Below are 25,824 nucleotides of genomic sequence, written 5' to 3'. Positions count from 1 at the left end.
TGGGGTTGGCTGCGTGTACACACCTGAAGGCGGCTAGTGGGCAACAGCTAGCCAGGAGGGAGTCCAGGAAAAAGTCTGGATCTGCCTAAGAGGCAAGAGACCATTGTTGTGGGGTGCGGGAGGAGAGGGGATGCAGAGCACCACCTAAACGAACTCCAGAGACGGGTGCTAGCCGCGTGTATCAGCACGGACCCAAGAGACAGGCATGAGATGCTAAGGCTGCTGCTGCCGCCACCAAGAAGCCTGTGTGCAAGCACAGGTCACTATCCACACCTCCCCTCCCAGGAGCCTGTGCAACCCACCATTGCAGGGTCCCATGATCCAGGGACAACTTCCCCGGGAGAACACACAGCATGCCTCAGGCTGTTGCAATGTCACTCCCACCTCTGCCGCTGCAGGCTCACCCTGCATTCCGTACCCCTCCCTCCCCGCCCCACCTCCGGCCTGAGTGAGCCTGAGCCCCCTAATTAGCTGCTACTTTAACCCCGTCCTGTCTGAGCAAAGAATAGACGCCCTCAGGTGACCTACACGCAGAGGCAGGGCCAAATCCAAAGCTGAACCCCAGGAGCTGTGAGAACAAAGAAGAGAAAGGGAAATCGTTCCCAGCAGCCTCAGGAGCAGCAGATTAAATCTCCACAATCACCTTGATGTACCCTGCATCTCTGGAATACCTGAACAGACAACGAATCATCCCAAAATTGAGATGGTGGACTTTGGGAGCAACTGTAGACTTGAGGTTTGCTTTCTGCATCTAATTTGTTTTTGGTTTTATATTTATCTTAGTTTAGTATTTAGAGTTTATTATCATTGGTAGATTTGTTGATTGATTTGGTTGCTCTCTTCCTTTATTTCTTTTTATATATATAAATATATATATTTTTTTCCTTTTTCTCTTTCTGTGAGTGTGTATGTGTATGCTTCTTTGTGTGATTTTGTTTGTATAGATTTGCTATTACCATTTGTCCTAGGGTTCTGTGTGATTTCTGTTTGTTTGTTTGTTTGTTTGTTTAGTATAGTTTTTAGCACTGGTTATCATTGGTGGATTTGTTTTTTGGTTTGGTGGCTCTCTTCCTTCATTTTTAAATTACTTTTTAATTTTTTTATTACTAATAATTTTTTATTTTAATAACTTTATTTTATTTTTCTTTCTTTCGTTCTTTTTTTCCTCCCTTTTCTTCTGAGCCATGTGGCTAACAGGATCTTGGTGCTCCAGCCAGGCGTCAGACCTGTACCTCTGAGGTGGGAGAGCCGAGTTCAGGACATTGGTCCACCAGACACCTCCTGGCTCCATGTAATATAAAACAGCGAAAGCTCTCCCAGAGATCTCCATCTCAACCGTAAGACCCAGCTCCACTCAACAACCAGCAAGCTACAGTGCTGGACACCACATGCCAAACAACTAGCAAGACAGGAACACAACCCAACCCACTAGCAGAGAGGCTGCCTAAAATAATAAGGCCACAGACACCCCAAAACACACCACCAGACGTGGACCTGCCCACCAGAAAGACAAGATCCAGCCTCATCCACCAGAACATAGGCACCAGTCCCCTCCACCAGGAAGCCTACATAACCCACTGAACCAACTTTAGCCACTGGGGACAGACACCAAAAACAATGGGATCTACAAACGTGCAGCCTGTGAAAAGGAGACCCCAAACACAGTAAGTTAAGCAAAATGAGAAGACAGAGAAATACACAGCACATGAAGGAGGAAGGTAAAAACCCACCAGACCAAACAAATGAAGAGGAAATAGGCAGTCTACCTGAAAAAGAATTCAGAGTAATGATAGTAAAGATGATCCAAAATGTTGGACACAGAATGGAGAAAATACAAGAAACATTTAACAAGGACCTAGAAGAACTAAAGGGCAAACAAACAATGATGAACCACACAATAAATGAAATTAAAAATTCTCTAGAAGGAACCAATAGCAGAATAACTGAGGCAGAAGATGGGATAAGTGACCTGGAAGATAAAATACTGGAATAACTACCACAGAGCAGAATAAAGAAAAAAGAATGAAAAAAATTGAGGACAGTCTCAGAGACTTCTGGGACATCATTAATTGCACCAATGTTCGAATTATAGGGGTCCCAGAAGAAGAGGAAAAGAAAGGGACTGAGAAAATATTGGAAGACATTATAGTTGAAAACTTCCCTAATATGGGAAAGGCAATAGTCAATCAAGTCCAGGAAGCGCAGAGAGTCCCACACAGGATTAAATGCAGGAGAAACATGCCAAGACACATACTAATCAAACTATCAGAAATTAAATACAAAGAAAAAATATTAAAAGCAGCAAGGGAAAAACAACAAATAACACACAAGGGAATCCCCATCAGGTTAACAGCTGATCTTCCAGCAGAAACTCTGCAAGCCAGAAGGGAGTGGCAGGACATATTTAAAGTGATGAAAGGGAAAAACCTAGCACCAAGATTACTCTACCCAGCAAGGATCTCATTCAGATTCAACTGAGCAATTAAAACCTTTACAGACAAGCAAAAGCTAAGAGAATTCAGAACCACCAAACCAGCTTTACAACAAATGCTAAAGGAACTTCTCTAGACAGGAAACAAAAGAGAAGGAAAAGACGTACAATAACAAACCCAAACCAATTAAGAAAATGGGAATAGGAACATACATATCCATAACTACCTTAAATGTAAATGGATTAAATGCTCCAACCAAAAGAAACAGACTGGCTCAATGGATACAAAAACAAGATCCATATATATGCTGTCTACAAGAGACTGACTTCAGACCAAGGGACACATACAGACTGAAAGTGAGGGGATGGAAAAAGATATCCCATGCAAATGGAAACCAAAAGAAAGCTGGAGTAGCAATTCTCATATCAGACAAAATAGACTTTAAATAAAGACCAGTAAAACAGACAAAGAAGGACACTACATAACAACCAAGTGATCAATCCAAGAAGAAGATATAACAATTGTAAATATTTATGCACCCAACATAGAGCACCACAATACATAAGGCAAATGCTAACAGCCATAAAAGGGGAAATCGAGAGTAACACAATCATAGTAGGGGACTTTTAACACCCCACTTTCACCAACGGACAGATCATCAAAAATGAAAATAAATAAGGAAACATAAGCTTTAAGTGATACATTAAACAAGATGGACTTAATTGATATTTATAGGACATTCCATCCAAAAACAACAGAATATGCTTTCTTCTCAAGTGCTCATGGAACATTCTCCTGGATAGATCATATCGTGGGTCACAAATCAAGCCTTGGTAAATGTAAGAAAACTGAAGTCGTATCAAATATCTTTTCTGACCACAACGCTATGAGAGTAGATATCAATTACAGGAAAAAATCTGTAAAAAATACAAACACATGGAGGCTAAACAATACACTACTACATAACCAAGAGATCACTGAAGAAATCAAAGAGGAAATCAAAAGGTACCGACAAACAAATGACAATGAAAACACGACGACCCAAAACCTAGGGATGCAGCAAAAGCATTTCTACGAGGGAGGTTTATAGCAGTACAATCCTACCTCAAGAAAAAAGAAACATCTCAAATAAACAACCTAACCTTACACCTAAAGCAATTCGCGAAAGAAGAACACAAAACCCCCAATGTTAGCAGAAGGAAAGAAATCATAAAGATCAGATCAGAAATAAATGAAAGAGAAATGAAGGAAACAATAGTAATGATCAATAAAACTAAAAGCAGGTTCTTTGAGAAGATAAACAAAATTGATAAACCATTAGCCAGACTCATCAAGAAAAAAAGGGACAGGACTCAAATCAACAGGGTTGGAAATGAAAAAGGAGAAGTAACAACTGACACTGCAGAAATACAAAGGATCATGAGAGATTACTACAAGCAACCATATGCCAATAAATTGGACAATGTGAAAGAAATGGACAAATTCTTAGAAAAGCACAACCTTCCGAGACTGAACCAGGAAGAAATAGAAAATATAAACAGACCAATCACAAGCACTGAAATTGAGACTGTGATTAAAAACCTTCCAACAAACAAAAGCCCAGGACCAGATGGCTTCACAGGCTAATTCTATCAAACATTTAGAGAAGAGGTAACACCTATCCTTCTCAAACTCTTCCAAAATATGGAAGAGGAACACTCCCAAACTCATCCTACAAGGCTACCATCACTGTGATACCAAAACCAGACAAAGATGTCACAAAGAAGGAAAATTACAGGCCAATGTCACTGATGAACATAGATTCAAAAATTCTCAACAAAATACTAGCAAACAGAATCCAAAAACACATTAAAAGGATCATACACCATGATCAAGTGGGGTTTATCACAGGAATGCAAGGATTCTTCAGTATATGCAAATCAATCAATGTGATAAACCATATTAGCAAACTGAAAGAGAAATACCATATGATCATCTCAATACATGCAGAAAAAGCTTTTGACAAAAATCAACACCCATTTATGATAAAAACCCTCCAGAAAGTAGGCATAGAGGGAACTTACCTCAACATCATAAAGGCCATATATGACAAACCCACAGACAACACCTTTCTCAATGGTGAAAAACTGAAAGCATTTCCTCTAAGATCAGGAACAAGACAAGGTTGTCCACTCTCATCACTATTATTCAACATAGTTTTGGGAGTTTTAGCCACGGCAATCAAAGAAGGAAAAGAAATAAAAGGAATCCAAATCAGAAATGAAGGTGTAAGGCTGTCACTGTTTGCAGATGACATGATACTATACATACAGAATCCTAAAGAAGTTACGAGAAAACTACTAGAGCTAATCACTGAATGTGGTAAAGTAGCAGGATACAAAATTAATGCACAGAAATCTCTTGCATTCCTATACACTAATGATGAAAAATCTGAAAGTGAAATCAAGAAAACACTCCCATTTACCACTGCAACAAAAAGAATAAAAAATCTAGGAATAAACCTACCTAAGGAGACAAAAGACCTGTATGTAGAAAATTATAAGACACTGATGAAAGAAATTAAAGATGATACAAATAGATGGAGAGATATACCATGTTCGTGGATTGGAAGAATCAACATTGTGAAAATGACTCTACTACCCAAAGCAATCTATAGATTCAATGCAATCCCTATCAAACTACCACTGGCATTTTTCACAGAACTAGAACAAAAAATTTCACAATTTGTATGGAAACACAAAAGACCCCGAATAGCCAAAGCAATCTTAAGAATGAAAAACGGAGCTGGAGGAATCAGGCTCCCTAACTTCAGACTATACTACAAAGCTACAGTAATCAAGACAGTATGGTACTGGCACAAAAACAGAAAGATAGATCAATGGAACAGGATAGAAAGCCCAGAGATAAACCCACGCACATATGGACATCTTATCTTTGATAAAGGTGGCAGGAATGTACAGTGCAGAAAGGACAGCCTCTTCAATAAGCGGTGCTGGGAAAACTGGATAGGTACATGTAAAAGTATGAGATTAGATCATTCCCTAACACCATACACAAAAATAAGCTCAAAATGGATTAAAGACCTTAATGTAAGTCCAGACACTATCAAACTCTTAGAGGAAAACGTAGGCAGAACACTCTATGACATAAATCACAGCAAGATCCTTTTTGACCCACCTCCTAGAGAAATGGAAATAAAAATAAACAAATGGGACCTAATGAAACTTCAAAGCTTTTGCACAGCAAAGGAAACCATAAACAAGACCAAAAGACAACCCTCAGAATGGGAGAAAATATTTGCTAATGAAGCAACTGACAAAGGATTAATCTCCAAAATTTACAAGCAGCTCATGCAGCTCAATAACAAAAAAACAAACAACCCAATCCAAAAATGGGCAGAAGACCTAAATAGACATTTCTCCAAAGAAGATATACAGACTGCCAACAAACACATGAAAGAATGCTCAACATCATTAATCATTAGAGAAATGCAAATCAAAACTACAATGAGATATCATCTCACACCAGTCAGAATGGCTATCATCAAAATATCTAGAAACAATAAATGGTGGAGAGGGTGTGGAGGAAAGGGAACACTCTTGCACTGCTGGTGGGAATGTGAATTGGTTCAGCCACTATGGAGAACAGTGTGGAGGTTCCTTAAAAAACTACAAATAGAACTACCATATGATCCAGCAATCCCACTACTGGGCATATACCCTGAGAAAACCAAAATTCATAAAGAGTCATGTACCAAAATGTTCACTGCAGCTCTATTTACAATAGCCTGGAGATGGAAACAACCTAAGTGCCCATCATCGGATGAATGGATAAAGAAGATGTGGCACATATATACAATGGAATATTACTCAGCCATAAAAAGAAACGAAATTGAGTTATTTGTAGTGTGGTGGGTAGACCTAGAGTCTGTCATACAGAGTGAAGTAAGTCAGGAAGAAAAAGACAAATACCGTATGCTAACACATATATATGGAATTTAAGAAAAAGAAACGTCATGAAGAACGTAGGGGTAAGACAGGAATAAAGACACAGACCTACTGGAGAACGGACTTGAGGATATGGGGAGGGGGAAGGGTGAGCTGTGACAGGGCGAGAGAGAGGCATGGACATATATACACTAACAAACGTAAGGTAGATAGCTAGTGGGAAACAGCCGCATGGCACAGGGATATCGGCTCGGTGTTTTGTGACCGCCTGGAGGGGTGGGATAGGGAGGGGGGGAGGGAGGGAGACGCAAGAGGGAAGAGATATGGGAACATATGTATATGTATAACTGATTCACTTTGTTATACAGCAGAAACTAACACACCATTGTAAAGCAATTATACCCCAATAAAGATGTTAAAAAAAAAAAGAAGAAATTAAAGATGATACAAACAGATGGAGAGAGAATACCATGTTCTTGGATTGGAAAAATCAACATTGTGAAAATAACTGTACTGTCCAAAACAATCTACAGATGCGGTGCAATCCCTATCTAACTACTGATGGCATTTTTCACAGAACTAGAACAAAAAATTTCACAATTTGTATGGAAACACAAAAGATCCCAAATAGCAAAAGCAATCTTGAGAAAGAAAAATGGAGATGGAGGAATCAGACTCCTGGACTTCAGACTATACTATAAAGCTACAGTAATCAAGACAGTATGGTACTGGCACAAAAAGAGAAATATAGATCAATGGAACAGGATAGAAAGCCCAGAGATAAACCTATGCACATATGGTCACCTTATTTTTGATAAAGGAGGCAAGAATATACAATGGAGAAAAGACAGCCTCTTTGATAAGTGGTGCTGGGAAAACTGGACAGCTACATGTAAAAGAATGAAATTAGAACACTCCCTACCACCATACACAAAAATAAACTCAAAATACATCAACAACCTAAATGTAAGGCCAGACACTATAAAACTCTTAGAGGAAAACATAGAACACTCTGTGACATAAATCACAGCAAGATCTTTTTTGACCCACCTCCTACAGCAATGGAAATAAAAACAAATATAAACAAATGGGACCTAATGAAACTTAAAAGCTTTTGCACAGCAAAGGAAACCATAAACAAGATAAAAAAACAACCTTCAGAATGGGAGAAAATGTTTGCAAACGAGTAAGTGGACAAAGGATTAATCTTTAAAATATACAAGGAGCTCATGCAGCTCAATATCAGAAGAACAACCAACTCAATCCAAAAATGGGCAGAAGACCTAAATAGACATTTCTCCAAAGAAGATATACAGGTCGCCAGCAAACACATGAAAGGATGCTTAACATCAGTAATCATTAGAGAAATGCAAATCAAAATTGCAATGAGGTGTCACCTCACACCAGTCAGAATGGCCATCATCAAAAAATCTACAAACAATAAATGCTGGAGAGGGTGTGGAGAAAAGGGCACCGTCTTGCACTGTTGGTGGGAATGTAAATTGATACAGCCACTATGGAGAACAGTACGGAGGTTCCTTAAAAAACTAAAAATAGAACCACCATACAACCCAGCAATCCCACTACTGGGCATATACCCTGAGACAACCATAATTCAAAAAGAGTCAGGTACCACAATGTTCACTGCAGCTCTGCTTACAATAGCCAGGACATGGAAGCAACCTAAGTGTCCATCAATAGATGAATGGATAAAGAAGGTGTGGCACATATATACAATGGAATATTATTCAGCCATGGAAAGCAATGAAATTGAGTTATTTGTAGTGAGGTGGAGGGACCTAGAGTCTGTCATACAGAGTGAAGTAAGTCAGAAAGAGAAAGACAAATACCGTATGCTAACACATATATATGGAATCTAGGGGAAAAAAAAGGTCCTGAAAAACCTAGGGGGAGGACAGGAGTAAAGATACAGACGTAGAGAATGGACTTCAGGATACGGGGAGGGGCAAGGGTAAGCTGGGACAAAGTGAGAGAAGTAGAACTGACATATATACACTACCAAATGTAAAATAGATAGCTAGTGGAAAGCAGCCACACAGCACAGGGAGATCAGCTCGGCACTTTGTGGCCACCTAGAGGGGTGGGATAGGGTGGGCGGGAGGGAGATCCACGAGGGAGGAGATATGGGGATATATGTATATGTATAGCTGCTTCACTTTGTTATACAGCAGAAACTAACACACTATTGTAAAGCAATTATACTCCAATAAAGATGTTAATAAATAAATATACAAGCTAAAAAAAAAAAAGAAGGATAAATGGAAAATTAGATTCCATAAATAAAGCATGAAAACTGCGTACCAGAATAACATTTAGTTCTTCTCTGTCTTATTAACAGGACCTATGCACTATAGTAAAGCTAATAGCAGTACCTATGGGAAGCCACTAATTTTTAAATTTAGGTCAAGATCCATAAGAATGAATGCTGAGTTTGAAACTGCCAAGCAACGCTGCCTTTTATAAAGCAAAAAGGGTTTTTATTGGTTTTACTGACATTGGCTAGAGTACATATTAAGCTGTTTAATAAGAACAATAAATGAGATAAAAAATGATAAGTAGAAAGTGATACAAAAACACCATTCTTATTATTGGTAGAATGCAACAGGATATAGCTATGCGATCATTTTAACGCCATAAATAAGTAAACAGGATGAATATATTTGGACACGAAAAGAAAGATGCTTAAAGAGAGGGTGGTGTTTACTGTTGAAAGACACTGATAAATTATCTCCTTACCCAAATCGCTGACTGCAACCACAGCCGTCCCACCGGGAGCAAAAGGATCATTGTGCTCTAATGTTTCCACCTAAACAAATTACACAAGTCATGACTCAGAGAGGCAACATTTTAGAGCTGAGACCACATTGCCACACCAAAGAAAATATTCTTTACAAACTCTAAATCAATTAGGAGCAAATGTTTACCCCTACTGATTTGCAAACTTATTAAACTGAAATGATACATATCATTTTCTAATCTTTTACTGTGAAACATAACATACATTCAGAAAAATATATGGAACATTATGTACAGTTTAATAAATAAGTATCAAGTGAACACCTATGCAATCACCTCCCAGGAAACTGCTAACATCTCAAAAGTCTTCATGTGTCCCGCTCCAATCACAATCCCATCCCTAATAATACAGAGACTTCCCATATGCCCTTTACTCACCTTCCTCTAATGTTAATGTGTGAGAGAGAAAGAGAGGGGGAGGCAAAGAGAGAGAACTTGAGTGAGGGAGAGTGCTTTCTGCTAAAAAAATTCAGCAGCTTTCAATAATAAGCCATGTAAATATCTGGATCAAATGGCAAGGGTGAGAGGCTACAAAGAGTGAGGACTTCACCAGAAGCCAGCAATTCTAAGTATTGAACTGTCTTCCTACTTTACTTTGTTTTTAAATCATAGTCAAACAAAATATATATTTAAGAAGATAACTGAACTAACTTTCTGGCATCAGGCTCTTTTTAAGAGGCCAGCCAAAAGCCTTGGCATACAGTTAGATAAAAGGGGCATGAAAAGAGTTTTGGAATATTTATCTCCTACTCTGACTCATGACTAGCAATGTCATCTGTATTACAGGATCTATTTCTAATCATCAAGAAATTGGGTATTAACAATTGAATGTCAAAGGATATTGGAGAGCTCAAGTAAAACATGTATTTGAAAAGACAGAAGCAATGCTAACTGGGACTTAAGAGTATATTCTCGTTTTATAAAACAGGACCCATTAAAACAAAACTACTAGCAGAAAGAAGTAAATACTAGTGATGTTTTCAGAACTGAAAATGATAGTACTTATTTTAACTGATGCTTATCTTAACTTACATTTTTATAAAATGAACATACTACCTTATACTCTGATTATCTGCTGAATGAATAAATAGCAATCAAGGGGGAAAAATATCAAGTTGGTCTGTATAGCAAAGTAACTCTCCATGGTTCCTAATATAATACTTAAAATGCCAGTGCGAGAGACAGTCACAGACATGATAACTAAAGTCACCAACTATTACTGCTTCTTCTCTTAACTGAGAGAAGGAAAAACTAACAGGCCTGATTTTTAACAATAGCTTGCAGATTTATGTACCATCACAGAGAGAAATAGAGAAAGTATGCCTACCTGTGCGTCAGGTTTTATTTCTATTCCTTTATCATACACTGTGCAACCAACCTAAAAGGCCACTGGGACAGCAAGGGGAACAGGATGGACTGTGCAGCCCATGAGGGAATAAGTGGCCACAAAACTCTTTATGTTATGTTCAGTTTGATAATTAGGCAATTTAGTACACAAAAGTAATTTTCATGACTAAAATACAGACGGTATAATTTTATAGAATTAATGTTCCAAAATCCTACAAAGTCACCTAATTTATCACTGAAATTCTCTCTTCTGCATCAGCCATCAACTCCCTCATTTCACAATATGACTTAGCACGTACACAGTAGCTACCACACACTAGCTAGAATAGTAGGAAATGGCACTTGTTTTTTTGGTTTGGTTTTTAAAATTATGTCCTTCTGAGAACAGAGACCATCCTTGAAGGAATAGGAAAGATTTGTGGGGAGAGATTCATGTCTGGAGGCATTAATAGAGGCCCGTTTGAAAAGAAGGAAGATGACAAAAAACAGGGGTTTGTAGCTAGGAAGAAATGAGTTTAAATTTTAGACTATAGTGGTGAAGACCTTAGATTTTGGTCAGATAGACCACGGTCTGAATTTAGTTGTATCACTTACTAACTTACACTTAACCTCTCATTTATTGATCTTTATCTTAAAATGAGGATGAAACATGAGCCTCATAAGATTACTGTGATGCTTAAATGAGGTAACACATGAAAAGAATTTAGCACCACGCCTAGAGCATAGAAGAGATTAGATAAAAGTAACTATTGTTATATTGACAATTTGGTGTTTAGTTTAGTTTTGAAGGGAGAAATTAAGAGCTGTCAGCAAGGGCATTTTTGCTTTCAAAACCTGGGGAGAAAAGGGAAAAAGTAAGTAGAATGAATGGTAGAAAAGTTTCACCAGGGAAGAGGAACAAAAGAAACTTGTTTATTTTTATTTGTTTTTGTTTGTTTGTTTTTGCGGTATGCGGGCCTCTCACTGTTGTGGCCTCTCCCATTGTGGAGCACAGGCTCTGGACGTGCAGGCTCAGCGGCCATGGCTCACGGGCCCAGCCGCTCTGCGGCATGTGGGATCTTCCCGGACTGGGGCACGAACCCGTGTCCCCTGCATTGGCAGGCGGACTCTCAGCCACTGCGCCACCAGGGAAGCCCAAAACTTGTTTATTTTTAAATGAGGAAGAGCTGCTTTGGCTTTCTTGCTCTTTAAACAATAAGAGTGGATAATGAGAGGCTAAAATAAGGTGAGAGGAAAAGAATTCAGGTTGCAGCCAATTTGAGAAAAATTTGGCAAATGGGCCCACACTGCAAACTAAGTGTTGTAGGAAAACAGAGTATCCAGTAGCCTGTGGAAACCACAAATATTTAGTTACAGAGGCATTTGCTTAGTTTTACATCAGTGGAAAAAACCAGCTGCTGGCCAAGTAGCTGAATATAGTACTGAATACTGTATTAGAATACAGTAAGGAAGTAATTCAAGAACACCAAAGTCTATTATCTTTAAAAGAATCAATTACTCTTTTAAGGAAGTTTTCTTAATCTAAGAGTATTAAAAGACAAAATTTTTGCTTCACATGCCTGTCAATCAACTGTTCCTTTCTAGGTCTGGTTTACTTACAGATGTGAAATATCCTGCCTCAAAAAATAAGCCTTCAAATAAAAAATTTAAAACAAACCAAACACGAAGAAAAGCAATTAAAAAGCCCTCCAAAACCATTCATAATTATTGAAATTGGGTGACAGATACATGGAAGTTAAAATATTTCATTATGTTACTCTATTTTGCATGTGTTTAAATATCCATAACATAAAGGTTTTGTTTTCAAAGCCTCCAGATAGATGATAAAGCACTTAGTTGTCTGAACTTAGTTAATTTTTCTGAGTCCTGGTGTCCTTATTATTAAAATAGGGACACCAACACCTACTTTGCAAGATTGATGTGAAGATTAGAAATTATGACTGTGAAGCACACAGAAGTACCGGGATCATAGTTCATGGTTATTAAATAGTAATTGTTGTTCTATGTATATGTTATCAAGAGAGTCTGACATTTAGTGGGAATTTATACTTCTTTACAAGAATAACACTCCAGATATGTCTGTAAAATAACAGAAATGATTTTATTTTTTTAAAAAAATCAATGCTGTTCCTTTTAAATTGATTTCATTATTTCAATAATGCATACCAAACATTTTTTAAAAGCTTTACTGAACACTGGTTTATGGATTGTTAATCATTTATTCTTAATATCCCCAATGGGATAAAATTTGGTCCTTTGAAGGGTGGACTTGATATTTGGATGACATGAGTTATTCTAGTCAATTCCAATGGGTGATCAAGGTGTGAAATACCAGTCTGAACCAAAAACTAGATGGGTTCAATGAGGCTGAAATTTTTATATGGTCCATCAGAAGTAATCTACAAGAGGATTCTTTCATCACTGTGTATTTCAAGAAACTCATTTGCAGACAGAATCCAAAAGATCCACTGTATACCCATTCTCTTAAAGACAAAATATACTTGGCCAATTAGTTCTTCACTTGTAACATATATGCCTGATGTGGAAGGAATAGGATTTACCAGGAAGGTGTCTGATTCTCATTCCCAGGAGTTAGTGTCAGTTTGGCAAATAATTTTCTTGTCTAGAGTACTGAATTATTTATATCCTTCAGATTTGAAAGATGACTCAAATAGTGTATGACTTTATAGGTAAATTGTTTTTATCATTTTTTTTCTACATTCGTCTCTTTCCCTACTTCTTCTCTGACCATTAAACCGAAGTTAACATATATTTATTGACCACTTAACCACAGTACAGGGAAGGCATGTGTGCTAAATGTTTTATAAGATATAGTTCCTACCCTCAAGGAATTTACTATCTAGCAATGATTAATAGTCTTGTTATTTCACTAGTTTTCTGCTCAATAAACTGTCTGCTCTTAAAAAAGAAAAAGAGAAACTCTTTCAGAACATCTGTTATCCATTCAACATTTTTTAACCCTCCTACTTACCAACGTATTACTGCTATTGCTGGCTGCACTGAAAGGGTCAGTACTTGAAGTGGCAAAAGGATCAGTAGAAGATTGCTTGAAGAAACAGTCAGATGCAAACGGATCTGAACCTTTGAAAGGATCACCTCCAAATGGATCTAAGAAAATACAACACAAATATGAGAGATTACAAAATTATTACTCTAAATTTCCTGTCACCAAAGGCAGGATAACTGACTTAATTAAAAGGCATTTTGAACTCCTGTAGAATCTAAGTTAGGTACTTTATGTTTTGACTACTTATTTGGTCAGAAAAAAGTACAAGCAGTTGCATCTAGTTAAATAGCTTTAATTAACATTCTTTCCTACTTGTTCATCATTCATTCAAAGCAAATCAGTAATTCCAACACTTACTACACAAATGTTGCCTATATGCTAGGATTAAATAATTCCTCTAAACTGGTGATTTTAATTTTGGGGGTGGGGACAGAATCACAGTTTCCTTTGTGGTTTTGATAAAAGACAGAGTCTTTCACCTAATAAACTTATTTTTTAATTAGCATATAATATCAAGTGATCCCATTTTGAGACCCTTATTCTATGCTATCATAACTAAAGAAACAACAAAAACTTCTAAATGTATTTCTCCCTCTGAGCTCAAGGGTAACAGCCAATAGTTTGGAACAGGTTTGGGAAGCATAACTAAATGGTACACAAGATTTGCTTTATTCTAATGCAAAAATCCCAGAGAAAGAATATCTTAAAAAGCTTAACACTCAGTAATTCTTTAAGATCTTTACTCTTCCCCCATTCATTCAAATAGGCTTTAATCTTAGGAAAACAAAAGTTCTAAACCCTGTAAGAATGTAGATCATTTTGTTTATTTAATCCTTGGCGAATAAGGAGAAATCAGTGTAAAAGCATCGAAGTACAAGCACTAATATCTTTTTTTTATAAAGTACAGCTAACAGTTTATTAAGCAAATTCACAAGTATCTACCACTTTTTCTCTGAAAATGCCAGGCACATACAACATCTTAGTGAGGGCTTGGGTCAATTTAAAAACTGAATAAAAAGGAAGTCCATTTCCTATAACTACCCAACTGTGAGATCTCATTCCTAAATATACATAAGCTTATAATTAAGTAGAATCAAGTTAAAGCTAAGAAGGACCTCAATAATATACTAACCAATTTTCCCAAAAGGATCATCCTTGAAAGGATCATCTGTGATAAAATAAATAAGCAGAAATCAAAATCACAATATTCACTGTTGTGGCACCATTACTTAAAGGATAACTTTAAAACAAAAGCAAAGTTTCTTAAAGCAAAGTTTGTTTCATTAACTCTACCTCAAAGTAGATAAAACAATGAATGCCATCCACCTTTAGGAAATATTTTTTAAAAGTAATAAGTAAGGGCAGAACATCAATACACCTCATAAAAGAGACAAATCTGAATTGAGTCAACTATACTTACCTCCTGACCACAAGGTCAGGTTACAGATGGAGGGGAAAAGACAGGCATGACAGCAAGAATTTTACTAATAAAATCTCTACTTTTCAATGGATTACTGGATAGGTATTACCATCAACACTTTAGAAACAAAGACACTAAGTTTCACTGAGGTAAAAAAAAAAAAAAAAAATGCTTATAGAATTGAAGAGTCTAGAAGTAAATCCTTACACGTTTATTGTCATTTGATTTTTGACAAGAGTTCCAAGACAACTCAATGGGGTTAAAGAATTGTCTTTTCAACAAATGGTGCTGGGACACTGAATATCCACATGCAAAAGAATATAGTTGGACCCCTATCTCACACCATATACAAAATTAACTCAAAATGGATCAAATACCTAAATATAACAGCTAAAACTATAAAGCTCTTAGCAGAAAAAGTAAATCTTCATGACTTTGGACCTTAGATATGAAATCAAAAGCACGAGTGAAAAAAATTTTTTAAATAGGTAAGTTAGACTTCATCAAAATTAAGACAACACTGAACACAAGAAAATAGTTGCAAAGCATATGCTTGATAAGGGATTTATATTCAGAATATGTAAAGAACTCTTACAAATCAACAATAAAAAGACAAACAACCCAATTTAAAAAAGGGCAAATGATCTGAATAAATGTTTCTCCAAAGAAGATATATGGATGGTCAATAACCACAAAGAAAGATGTTCAACAATGTTACTCACTAAGGAAATAAAAATCAAACCCAAATACGATACCATTTCACACTCACTACAATGGCTATAATCAAAAGGATAGACAGTGACAAGTGCTGACAAAGATATGGAGAAACTGCAACCCACATACAATACTGGTGGGAATATATAATGGTACAGACACTTTGGAAAACAGTTTGGCAGTTCCTCAAATGATTAAATAGAGTACTATGATCTGATATATACCCCGGAGAAATGCAAACATATATCCACACAAAAACTTGTATATAAATGTTCAAGATAGCATTATTCAAAAGAGTCAAAAAAGTGGAAACAACCCAAATGTCCATCAACCAATGAATAAGTAAAACGTGGTATATCCATCCAATGTAATAATATTCATCGATAAAAAGAAATGAGATATTGAACCATACTACAACATGAGTAACCCTTGAAAATATTAGGCTAAATGAAAGAAGCCAGACATAAACATGTATTGTGTAATTCCACAAATATGCACATCTACAGAGACAGAAAGTAGATTAGTGGTTGCCTAGAGCTGGGGATAGGGGAATGGGAAGTGACTTATAATGTGTATGGAGTTGCTCTATGGGGTGATAAAAAATGTTCCAAAATTAGATTTTAGTGAGGATTATACAACTCTGTGAATGTACTCAAACAATTTAATTGTATACTTTAAATGCTCAATTTATATATCTTTTATCACTTTATCAATAAGGAAGTTTTTTTAAAAAGAGTTCTAATTTCTAGGCTTATTTCTGCCATGACTCTAAACAAATTATTCCATTTAGGCACCTCAGTTTCCCATCTTTAAAATTGACCTATCAGTTTCACAAGGTAAGTTTGGAAATAAGTAAAAAGCAAAAAGAACTTTGAAACAAATGGTATTTAACGTAGTTTACAATGACATCAGACATTTTAATTTATTAAACTCATATTTCTTCAATAAGACTGTAGGCACCTTAAGGGCAGTGATCGGGCTACTAACTACTACAATTTCCACTCTTTTAAAAGCATGATGTTGGCACTTTTGGTAATTAATTGCCGGTTGACTTAAGAGTGCCCAATCTCCTCTCTTTCTTTGGGCTCCTATTCTGAAGAAGAAACATACTCTTAATTAGGGGTCCCTGAGACATAAGCAAAGGCTTAGTTCCAGGACTTAGTTGCCTGAAGGGGACAAATACTAAAATCTGACTATATAAAACCTCACTCTCCCTTTTACTTTTGTTATAACGAGTAGGCTCTCAAAACTAAAGCCCAAATTCCTATACAGCTTATGTATTAAAACCCTTTTTGGTAAATCTGTAATATAAATATAAGAGTACTTACTGCCAACAAAAGGATCAGACTGGAAAAAATCCAAGTTTGAATCTGCAACTGGATTTGTCAGTGAACTTGATTCTACATTAAATGGATCTTCCTAAAAATAATTTTAAATTAAAAAAAAAGTTTTAGAAACCAATGTTTTAAAAGGTAACATTTAAAAATAAAATAACATGTTTGAAAAATCAACTGATGGTAACATAAATATTTTTGTGGTCATAAAGTCCACTTAACACATTTTTCTCTTTCCTTAGACTAAAATAGTGTACAGCCCATCTTGAGAAGACAGTGATAAAAACATTTAATTATAAAATTATTTTTACCTCTTTTGAATGTCTGTCACTATTAAATTCAGGACAAACTTTTTCCTTAACAACTGTAGTCACCACTTCGTTTTCATCAGTCACACCAGAAGGCGGTATTTCAGGACTGCTTCTTGCCTACAAAATATTAATTCTTCATAGACTTACAATGTATTTTCTACTTGGCAGGAGAAACTGACAAAGAATAGTCAAAAATTACTAAAAAATTTTAAAAGACAAGCAGAACATATTCAGTGAATGACTTCTCCCATAATCTTTCTTAAGAAAATGGTATTACCAAGCATCATAGCCACTCAAGGCCAGAAAACTTCAGGTCTTTCTTAACTACTTCCCTTTGGTCATCCCCCAGCTATATTCCAAGTCTTGCTGAGTCTACCTCCTATCTCTTAAATCCTTCCTTTCTTCTCCATCCTCACTGTCACTATCATTCATTTGCAGTATCATCATTTCTGGTCCGTGTTACTGTAGTAATAACCTTCCAACTGCCTTCTGCCTCCAATATGTGTCCTTCCTATCTACCTTCTTATGGTAGCCAAAGCAATAGATATAAAATGTGAATCTGATCATGACTCTCTGGTTAAAAGTCCTTCAATGGCTTCCCGTTGTTTTCTGGATCTAAATTTCTGATCTAAGAAGTGCAAAGGGCAATCTCCATTTCATACCACCCTATGTCTTTGAAGGATAACCTAGTAATCTCCATTCTGTGCTTAAAAAAATATTGTATAATATATCCAAGACTGCACTGTCAAAATAATATTAAGTCTGTTAATTTTACATCCTTAATATCTCTCAAATTTGTATTCTTCTCATCATCATCCCTCCTGTTACTGGTTAAGTCTAGGTTAAAACAATTCTCAAACAGACCATTCCAACAGTCTCTTACCATACGGCTGTGTCCAGTCCTACTCTTCAATCTATTATCCACTTTTTTTTTGGCTGCATCACTCGGCTTATAGGATCTTAGTTCCCTGACCTGGACTTGAACCTGGGCCACGGCAGTGAAAGCGCCAAGTCCTAACCACTGGACCAAACAGGGAATTCCCTAACCACATTTTTAAAAAGGTAAACTCAATCCTGTCACCTCTTGCTTAAAAATTCTTCAATAGCTACTCACTGTAGTAAGATGAATTCCCCAATGCTTCAAGATGAATCCAAATTTCTTACTCTCTGGTCCTTTCTGACCTACAAGTGGTCATTTTTATCTAGGTACACATCATAATCACCCATGGAATTTGTTTTTAAAATATATGTACCTGGCTTCAACCCAGAAACTCTAGTTCAACAAGTTTGAAGTGGGGCACAGACATCTCTATCTTGATAAAAAGTACAGAGGTAATGCAGGTAACCCCCTAGGAGAGAGCCTCATCTCCTACCAATACATTCCCCACCATCACAAAATATCCTCCAAAAACTTCTCATGATCCTGTGCAGAATGTTTTCTCCCATTTCATACCTATGCTAATGCTGTTTCCTCTGCTAGGAATGTACTACCTTCTCTGTTGCTTAACCCCTTCTCACTTCAATGGCCACTTGTAAAGCTTCCCTATGACATCTTCTCTGAGCCTCCTCCAAGCTATCCTACCTGAATATCCTATGCTTGCTTTATCACAGCCTTTTAACACAGTGTTACATGACTAGACTGTGTGCAGCTTGAAGACGGGGTTAAAGGTCTTTTGTCTCTGTAGCTCTCGTACATAACAGCAGCACTCTTGCATTAGTTGGTGTTCTCCAAAAAAACCAGTAAATAAATGTCCTCAATGTTATGAAATAAAGAATTACTTTCAGCTTTGGGCAAGAGTACTTAAAAACTATTTTTAAAAGTTACTATCTATAGAACTACTATTCTGAAAACATGCTCTATAACAATAGATCAGTTAAAATTATATTTCTACACTAGTTAAAACTGTTAGAACCCATTCTCCGCCTCTCAACTGTCTCCGATGAGGCAAGGCCACATATTTACATCAGGTATGATGTCAACAAAACTTCGATCTAAATTAATTGTTTTTTTCTGAAGTTGATTATGAAATTTAAGGAACTGTTAGACTCACTGGAGACTCCTGGTGTATGGACTCAGACTCTAGGTTGCTCTGGCCTTCAGTGTGCTCATTAAGATTGGCTGTTTCACTGCTGCTGGTGCTGAGACTGCAATAATCTGCGCCATTCACAAGAATGCTGTGTGGACTACTGCACCAATTTAATTGATTATTATGGTTTTCCAGCTCTTTCATTTCCATCAGCTTCATTTGCATCTATCAACACAAAGTAGAAATACAAAACAGAATTTATTAATAGAAAGACATGTAATGTAAAAATAACTATATACTTAGACTTGGTCAAGGATAAATTTGCTTCCATTAAGGAATGCAGCATGACTTAGTAATCCATCCCAGCAAGTTCTCCTCTTGAAATTCCAATATATATGGATTTGCTTTTTGTACATCTTCTGACGCTCTAAGAATTTTAATTCAAATATCTGCAAGTTGGCAGTCCTTTATAATATAATTAGAAAAAAGGTCAGGGTACTAGGAAAAAGATAGCACAGTGGCAGAGCAAGAGAAGATTTTGTGATGAAGCTTTAGGAGAGAGAAAGGAAGATGAGGGAGAGTACACAAGACTTTGGAGCCATCCATACTCCTATTGGGAAGAAGAGAAGTGAAGACAGAGGTGAAATAAGCTAGTGTTCTATCCTGTGGCATTACTTATTAATGGGCTAGAGCCCTAGGAAGTAGTCTCTAAATCTAAGGTATGCCAAACAGGTTAAATAAAGGACTTTTTTTTATCTCAATAGCCAAGTGACTTTATACACCTGGGACAACAGTGGGACAAAAAATGGTATGCAATAAATTGTAATATATATAAAAAGAAAAATGTGGGGCACCAGAGGAAGGAAAAAATGCTTATTTATACCAACGTCTACAATAAAAACAAATTTACATATACCTCAAAGAAACTGATAGCAGAATCAAAACTGTTTCTAGTGAAAAGGAATAATAAAAGGAATTTTACTGAATAGCACCCATTTTCACAAAAAATATACATTTTTAAATTATATTGGAGTCCTCTTTATTAGCATGTTATATTTTTTGTTTTTAGCAAATATAAAAATTACCTATTGACATTTTGTAAATCAAGGCTCTGTTCCCTAATCTTATTCCCCTAACATTCCCCATAAGGTTTTTAAGTTGCTCAATTTGGAATCTGTAATTTACCAAAGGTCTTTTCAGGGTCATAACCTGGGAAAAGAACATCTGGACTGGGAGACAGATGTAAATCTAGCTCTATCACCTTCTAGTTAAGTGATCTTAGTCAAAGTAACCTCTCCAAGCCTCCATTTCTTAATCCATAAAGGTAGTAAGAACTATCTCCATAGATGAATGTTAAGTGGAGCAAGATAGATTTGAAAGAACTCTGTAAAATGTAAAGGCCTGGGCTTCCCTGGTGGCGCAGTGGTTGAGAGTCCGCCTGCCGATGCAGGGGACACGGGTTCGCACCCTGGTCTGGGAAGATTCCACATGCCGCGGAGCGGCTGGGCCCGTGAGCCATGGCCGCTGAGCCTGCACGTCCGGAGCCTGTGCTCCGCAACGGGAGAGGCCACAACAGTGAGAGGCCCGCGTACCGCAAAAAAAAAAAAAAAAAAAGTAAAGCCCTATGTAAAAGATGGACAATGTGTGTAAAAGTGCCTGGCACACTGCATTTCTCACTATTATAGCAATTAAATATTCCTGTTCCTTTTCCACTAATTCACTCTATTTTTAAAAAGATAAAGACTTGAGCCTGAGGGTAGAGACCACAATTTTTGTTACCAACTTTGTATCTCCAACATCTAGGACAATGATGCATACTGTAAGTGCTTAATATATGTTCACTGAAAAACGCAAATATTATGCTTATAAATTTAAACAGTGGGCATCAGTAAGCATATATGTACATATCTACCAAACTGCACTGTATTTAGGATTTAAACTAACAATCCAAAAATACTACATATTTATTAATCCACAGCATAGGCCTTGTATATTCCTAGTGTTACAGAGCAGTGGCTTATAAACTTACTTTTACTTTAATCCATAGAAAGAAATAGATTCCCTGACCCAGTAAATATATATGTTTATATATGTCTCTCTGTGTGTATTTATATACATAAACACACATATATAGATGCATACATCATATATATAATTATACACACACACACGCACATACAGTGGTAAAACAAGTTCCATGAAGTAATACTTACCCTTACTGCATATAATGCATGCTGATATTTCCTGTTTTCCGTTCTTTCATTTAAAAAATTTATCATGACCATTAAATCAATTTTAATGCCCACTACTACCTTGCAGTATAAGATTTAAAAATTAATACTAAAATAATACCCATCATACAGATGAAACAGTAGGGTGAAATACTTGCCTATCAGAAAGTTCTGTTTAGGACAGTTTGTTCCTTATAGTTATTTCTGAGACAATCAATAGAATCGTGAACACAACTAGGCTTTCCTGTGTCTGGTTCTCCCATGCACCTGTCACTAAGCCTTACTCTCTATGTAAACTTAGAGGATACAGAAAAAAAAAAAAATCACACAACTAACACAAGCTCTTTGCAAATTGTGCAAGAAAAGTACAATAAACATTTAGAGTGCCAGAAATACTTGGATAAATAGTATATATTGTATAAGTAAGTTACACAGAGTTAAGGTCAAAGGTTCTTTGTTTTCTTGCAAATACAAGCTAAGAAGTAAAAATAAAAATTCAGCAAGTCAGAAAATTTTTCTTTAGTTATTTCTTTTCCCAAAAAAGCTATAGTTAAGCTTTCAAGAGCAACTTCTTTTTTATAGGCCCTCTGTGGAAAGACATATAGTCACTGAGTCAAGTGTAACAGTTTGGTATGTTTATTCTTAAGGTTTGGAGATCAGACACAAGGATCTAATTCTTTTCACAGGTACCAAATATATTCTGGCACACTTGGTAGTACAGCCTGCTGAAACTATTTTCCATGCTCAAAAACACTGTTTTATTTTCTCTCTGATAATTTATAATATCCAGAGTCCTTTCTATTTTTCTCATTTATGCTCCTTCCTTTGAAAGAAATCCTCTTGCAAAAAAGTCAAAGAAAAGAAAATGAAAAGACAAGCCAGAGACTGGGAGAAACTATTTGCAAATCAATTGACTATCTGATAAAGGACTTATCTCCAGAATACATATATATTTTTAAAAACACTTATAATTTAATAATAAGAAGAACCCATTTTTAAAAAATGGGCAAGGGACTTAAACAGATGTTTCATCCAGAAGGATATACAAATGGCTAATAAGCACATGAAAAGATGATCAACATCTCTAGTCATAAGAGAATTACGAATTAAAAACTATGAAGTACCACTTTACATCTACAGGAATGACTACAATCAAAAAGACAATAAGTGTTGGTAAGAATGTGGAGAAACTTGGAACCCTCATACACTGCTAGGGGGAACATAAAATGGTACAGCCACTTTGGAAAAGTTTGGCAATTTAAAGTTAAAAAAAAAAGTTTAACATAACTTTACAATATAAACAACTTTCATATCCAAGAGAAATGAAGACATATGTCCACACAAACAATTGTATGCAAATACAAAATTTAAAGCAGCATTATTTGTAATAGTCAACAAGTGGAAAGGATCCAAATGCCCATTAATTGATGAATGGGTAAACAAAATACCTTATACAATGGACTATAATATTGTTACATGCTACAACATGGATGGGCCTCAAAAACATTATGCTAAGTGAAAGAAACCACATGAGAAAGACCACACAGTGCTTGATTTTCTCTATGTGAAATGTTCAGAAAAAGCAAATTTATAGAAGCAAAACATAGATTAGTAGTTACCTAGGGGTAAGAGTGGGGACTGACTATAAATGGGCACAAGGATCTTTTGGGAGTGATGGAAATGCTCTAAAACTGGATTGGGATGTTTGAGCAACTCTAAATTTACTGAAAATCACTGAATTGGATCCTTAAAACTGGTTAATTTTGTTTTTGGATCTTACACAGAACTCTGGGTTCAAAAATCAGTACTTGGACTTTGCATTTTAGCCCAGAAGGGCCACCCAAGTGACATTTCCAGGGAACAGAATCAACTTCCAGTAAATCAGCAAGCTTCCACCACAAATGGAAATATTCAAATGAATATTTATAAGAAAAAATTGAAGGTATACTGGAAAGACAATGTTTTTTTATTGTTGAAATGCCTACTGCTTCAAGCTAACAGTTTAAACTAAAAATCAGGATGTTGTTGGGTGGGGAGAGTAACGAACATTTTATGAGTGACTGTGCAATCATGTTTGTTATTACTGAAGGAAAAAAGAAAAGGAAACACCGCCCAGTGCACCGTGTTCATTTCGATTTCCAATGACAGAGACTGTCGTGGTGTTTGGTGGCAGAGTAGAAAGAGCACTGAAAAAACTGGTTAATTTTATGGTCTATAAATTATACTTTAAACAACAGTTTTTTTTTAAACTCAAAGAAAACTATTTTAAAGACTGTCCATTTATCTGGTATCATTCCCACTAGGATGACTTTCTTTTGGGTTTCCTACCTGTTTATTGAGTACCTACACTGGGACAAGAACTGTGCTAAATGTTAGGATAAAAATGTATGTTTCTAGACCTAAAAGCTCCATCTACTGAGGGAGACAGACACATAAACAAATGTGCAGGGGGAAATGTTATGATTGCTATAACAGAAGTACAATGTCCAATAAAGGCAGGGTTCAGAAAATCCCACAAAGAAATAAGAGGTTAAGCTATGTCTTGCAAGATGAGTGAGCAGGTATTCACCTGCCAGGCAAGAGGGGGGAGGGAAGCATATCAAGGGGAAGAACTTCATTATGTATAATAATTAAGTGACCAGGTTTTAGAAGATCTGAATCTTAGGCTGTGGCTCTTTTGAAGGCTATGTAACCATAGGCAAGTTACTTAACCTTCCTTGGCTTCAATTTGTTCAAATTCAAAATGAAAGGAATGGGCTACATTATCTCTATGCACATCTAACCATCTTACCATCATTCTATAAAATATTATTCTCCATTTAGGGAAGTCAAGAAATAGCATGGCGAAGGATCTATATTCTTGATCTACCATAACACTGCATATTTATCTATATAAAGAACAATTTCCTAATTACAAAAAATACAGGTCTCTAAATGAGCAAAACTGATTTTAAGAATCCCAAAAGGGAAGGCACTGGGTTATTATTTATAAAAATAAGCAACACATACTGAGCACTTATTTACCAAACACTGTGCTCAAATGTCTCACTGGTTTTGCCTCACTGAAACTTTACAAGCAGCTCTAGGAGGTAGAGAGGTACTGTTAATTCTCCAATTTTATTTATTTTTTAAAATTTGGCCATGCCACACAGCTTACGGGGATCTCTTAGTTCCCCGACCAGGGGTTAAACCTGGGCCCTTGGCAGTGAAAGGGCAGAGTCCTAACCACTCGACCACCAGAAAATTCCCAATTCTCCAATTTTTTTTAAAAAATAAATTTATTTTTGGCTGCGTTGGGTCTTCATTGCTGAGCGTGGGCTTTCTCTAGTTGCGGCGAGTGGGGGTTACTCTTCGTTGCAGTGCACGGGTTTCTCACTGCAGTGGCTTCTCTTGCTGTGGAGCAGGGGCTCTAGGCACGTGGGCTTCAGTAGTTGTGGCATGTGGGCTCAGTAGTTGTGGCTCGCGGGCTCTAGAGTGCAGGCTCAGTAGTTGTGGCGCATGGGCTTAGTTGCTCCACGGCATGTGGATCTTCCTGGACCAGGGCTTGAACCTGTGTTCCCTGCGTTGGCAGGTGGATTCTTAACCACTGCGCCACCAGGCAAGTCCCCCCAGTCCTCCAATTTTAAAGATGAGGAATCTGATACTGAGAAGATTGAGGCAGTAAGTGGCAGAGCCAGCATTTAAACCTAAACCATCTAACTACAAATCCTGCACACTCAACCAGACTCCAGTGATAACCATAAGATGTACAAGATACGTGAGAGTTTTAACTTATGACAGGTGACAAGAAGCCTATTCATACAAAATGACTGAAAATGAAAAATAAACTAGGCAGAGGGAGAAGAAGCAGATAGAGAAAATATTATTTACTAAAAGGGTATGTGAGTGCCCATTTGAGTGTATTTTTCACTGCCACAAAGACTTACTGAACTTATTTCCTGCTGTGAATCTTGCAGGTGCTGCTGAAGAGGGCCCAGCTGGGCCTTCCCTGACTCCACACTCTCCTCCAACTCTGCTGTTTCTTGCTGTAGGCGATTCAGCTCTTCCCTAGCTTTGGCCAGCTCTTCTTCATAAGTGGAGATCTGTGATTCTTGACTAGTTAATTCAGCTTTCAGGGATGAGATCTATAACATGGAGGTGAATGAGAAGAAAGGGGGATTAAAAAAAGAAATGTCATTAAAATATTCCATAATGCATTAGGTTTATTTGTTTAGTT

General features: G+C 36.8%; 1 protein-coding gene across 3 annotated transcripts in view; it reads right to left on the bottom strand.

Annotated features, from left to right (window-relative positions):
- EPS15 (epidermal growth factor receptor pathway substrate 15) overlaps positions 1 to 25,824 on the bottom strand; it is a 161,142-nt gene that overhangs the window by 27,822 nt on the left and 107,496 nt on the right. For all 3 annotated transcript variants that reach the window (XM_029227722.1, XM_029227724.1, XM_029227723.1), the window contains 7 exons: positions 25,535 to 25,732; positions 19,402 to 19,602; positions 17,351 to 17,467; positions 17,034 to 17,124; positions 14,704 to 14,739; positions 13,536 to 13,672; positions 9,137 to 9,206 (listed from right to left, as the gene is read on the bottom strand). In XM_029227722.1, the coding sequence (XP_029083555.1) occupies positions 9,137 to 9,206; positions 13,536 to 13,672; positions 14,704 to 14,739; positions 17,034 to 17,124; positions 17,351 to 17,467; positions 19,402 to 19,602; positions 25,535 to 25,732 (850 nt within the window). The remainder of the gene's footprint in view (positions 1 to 9,136; positions 9,207 to 13,535; positions 13,673 to 14,703; positions 14,740 to 17,033; positions 17,125 to 17,350; positions 17,468 to 19,401; positions 19,603 to 25,534; positions 25,733 to 25,824) is intronic.

Source organism: Monodon monoceros, unplaced genomic scaffold (genome assembly GCF_005190385.1).
Source record: "Monodon monoceros isolate NGI ecotype Baffin Bay Population unplaced genomic scaffold, NGI_Narwhal_1 Super_Scaffold_18, whole genome shotgun sequence".
NCBI lineage: Eukaryota > Metazoa > Chordata > Mammalia > Artiodactyla > Monodontidae > Monodon > Monodon monoceros.
The sequence above is the reverse complement of the archived record's forward strand: the minus strand, read 5'-3'. Positions and strand labels throughout refer to the sequence as shown.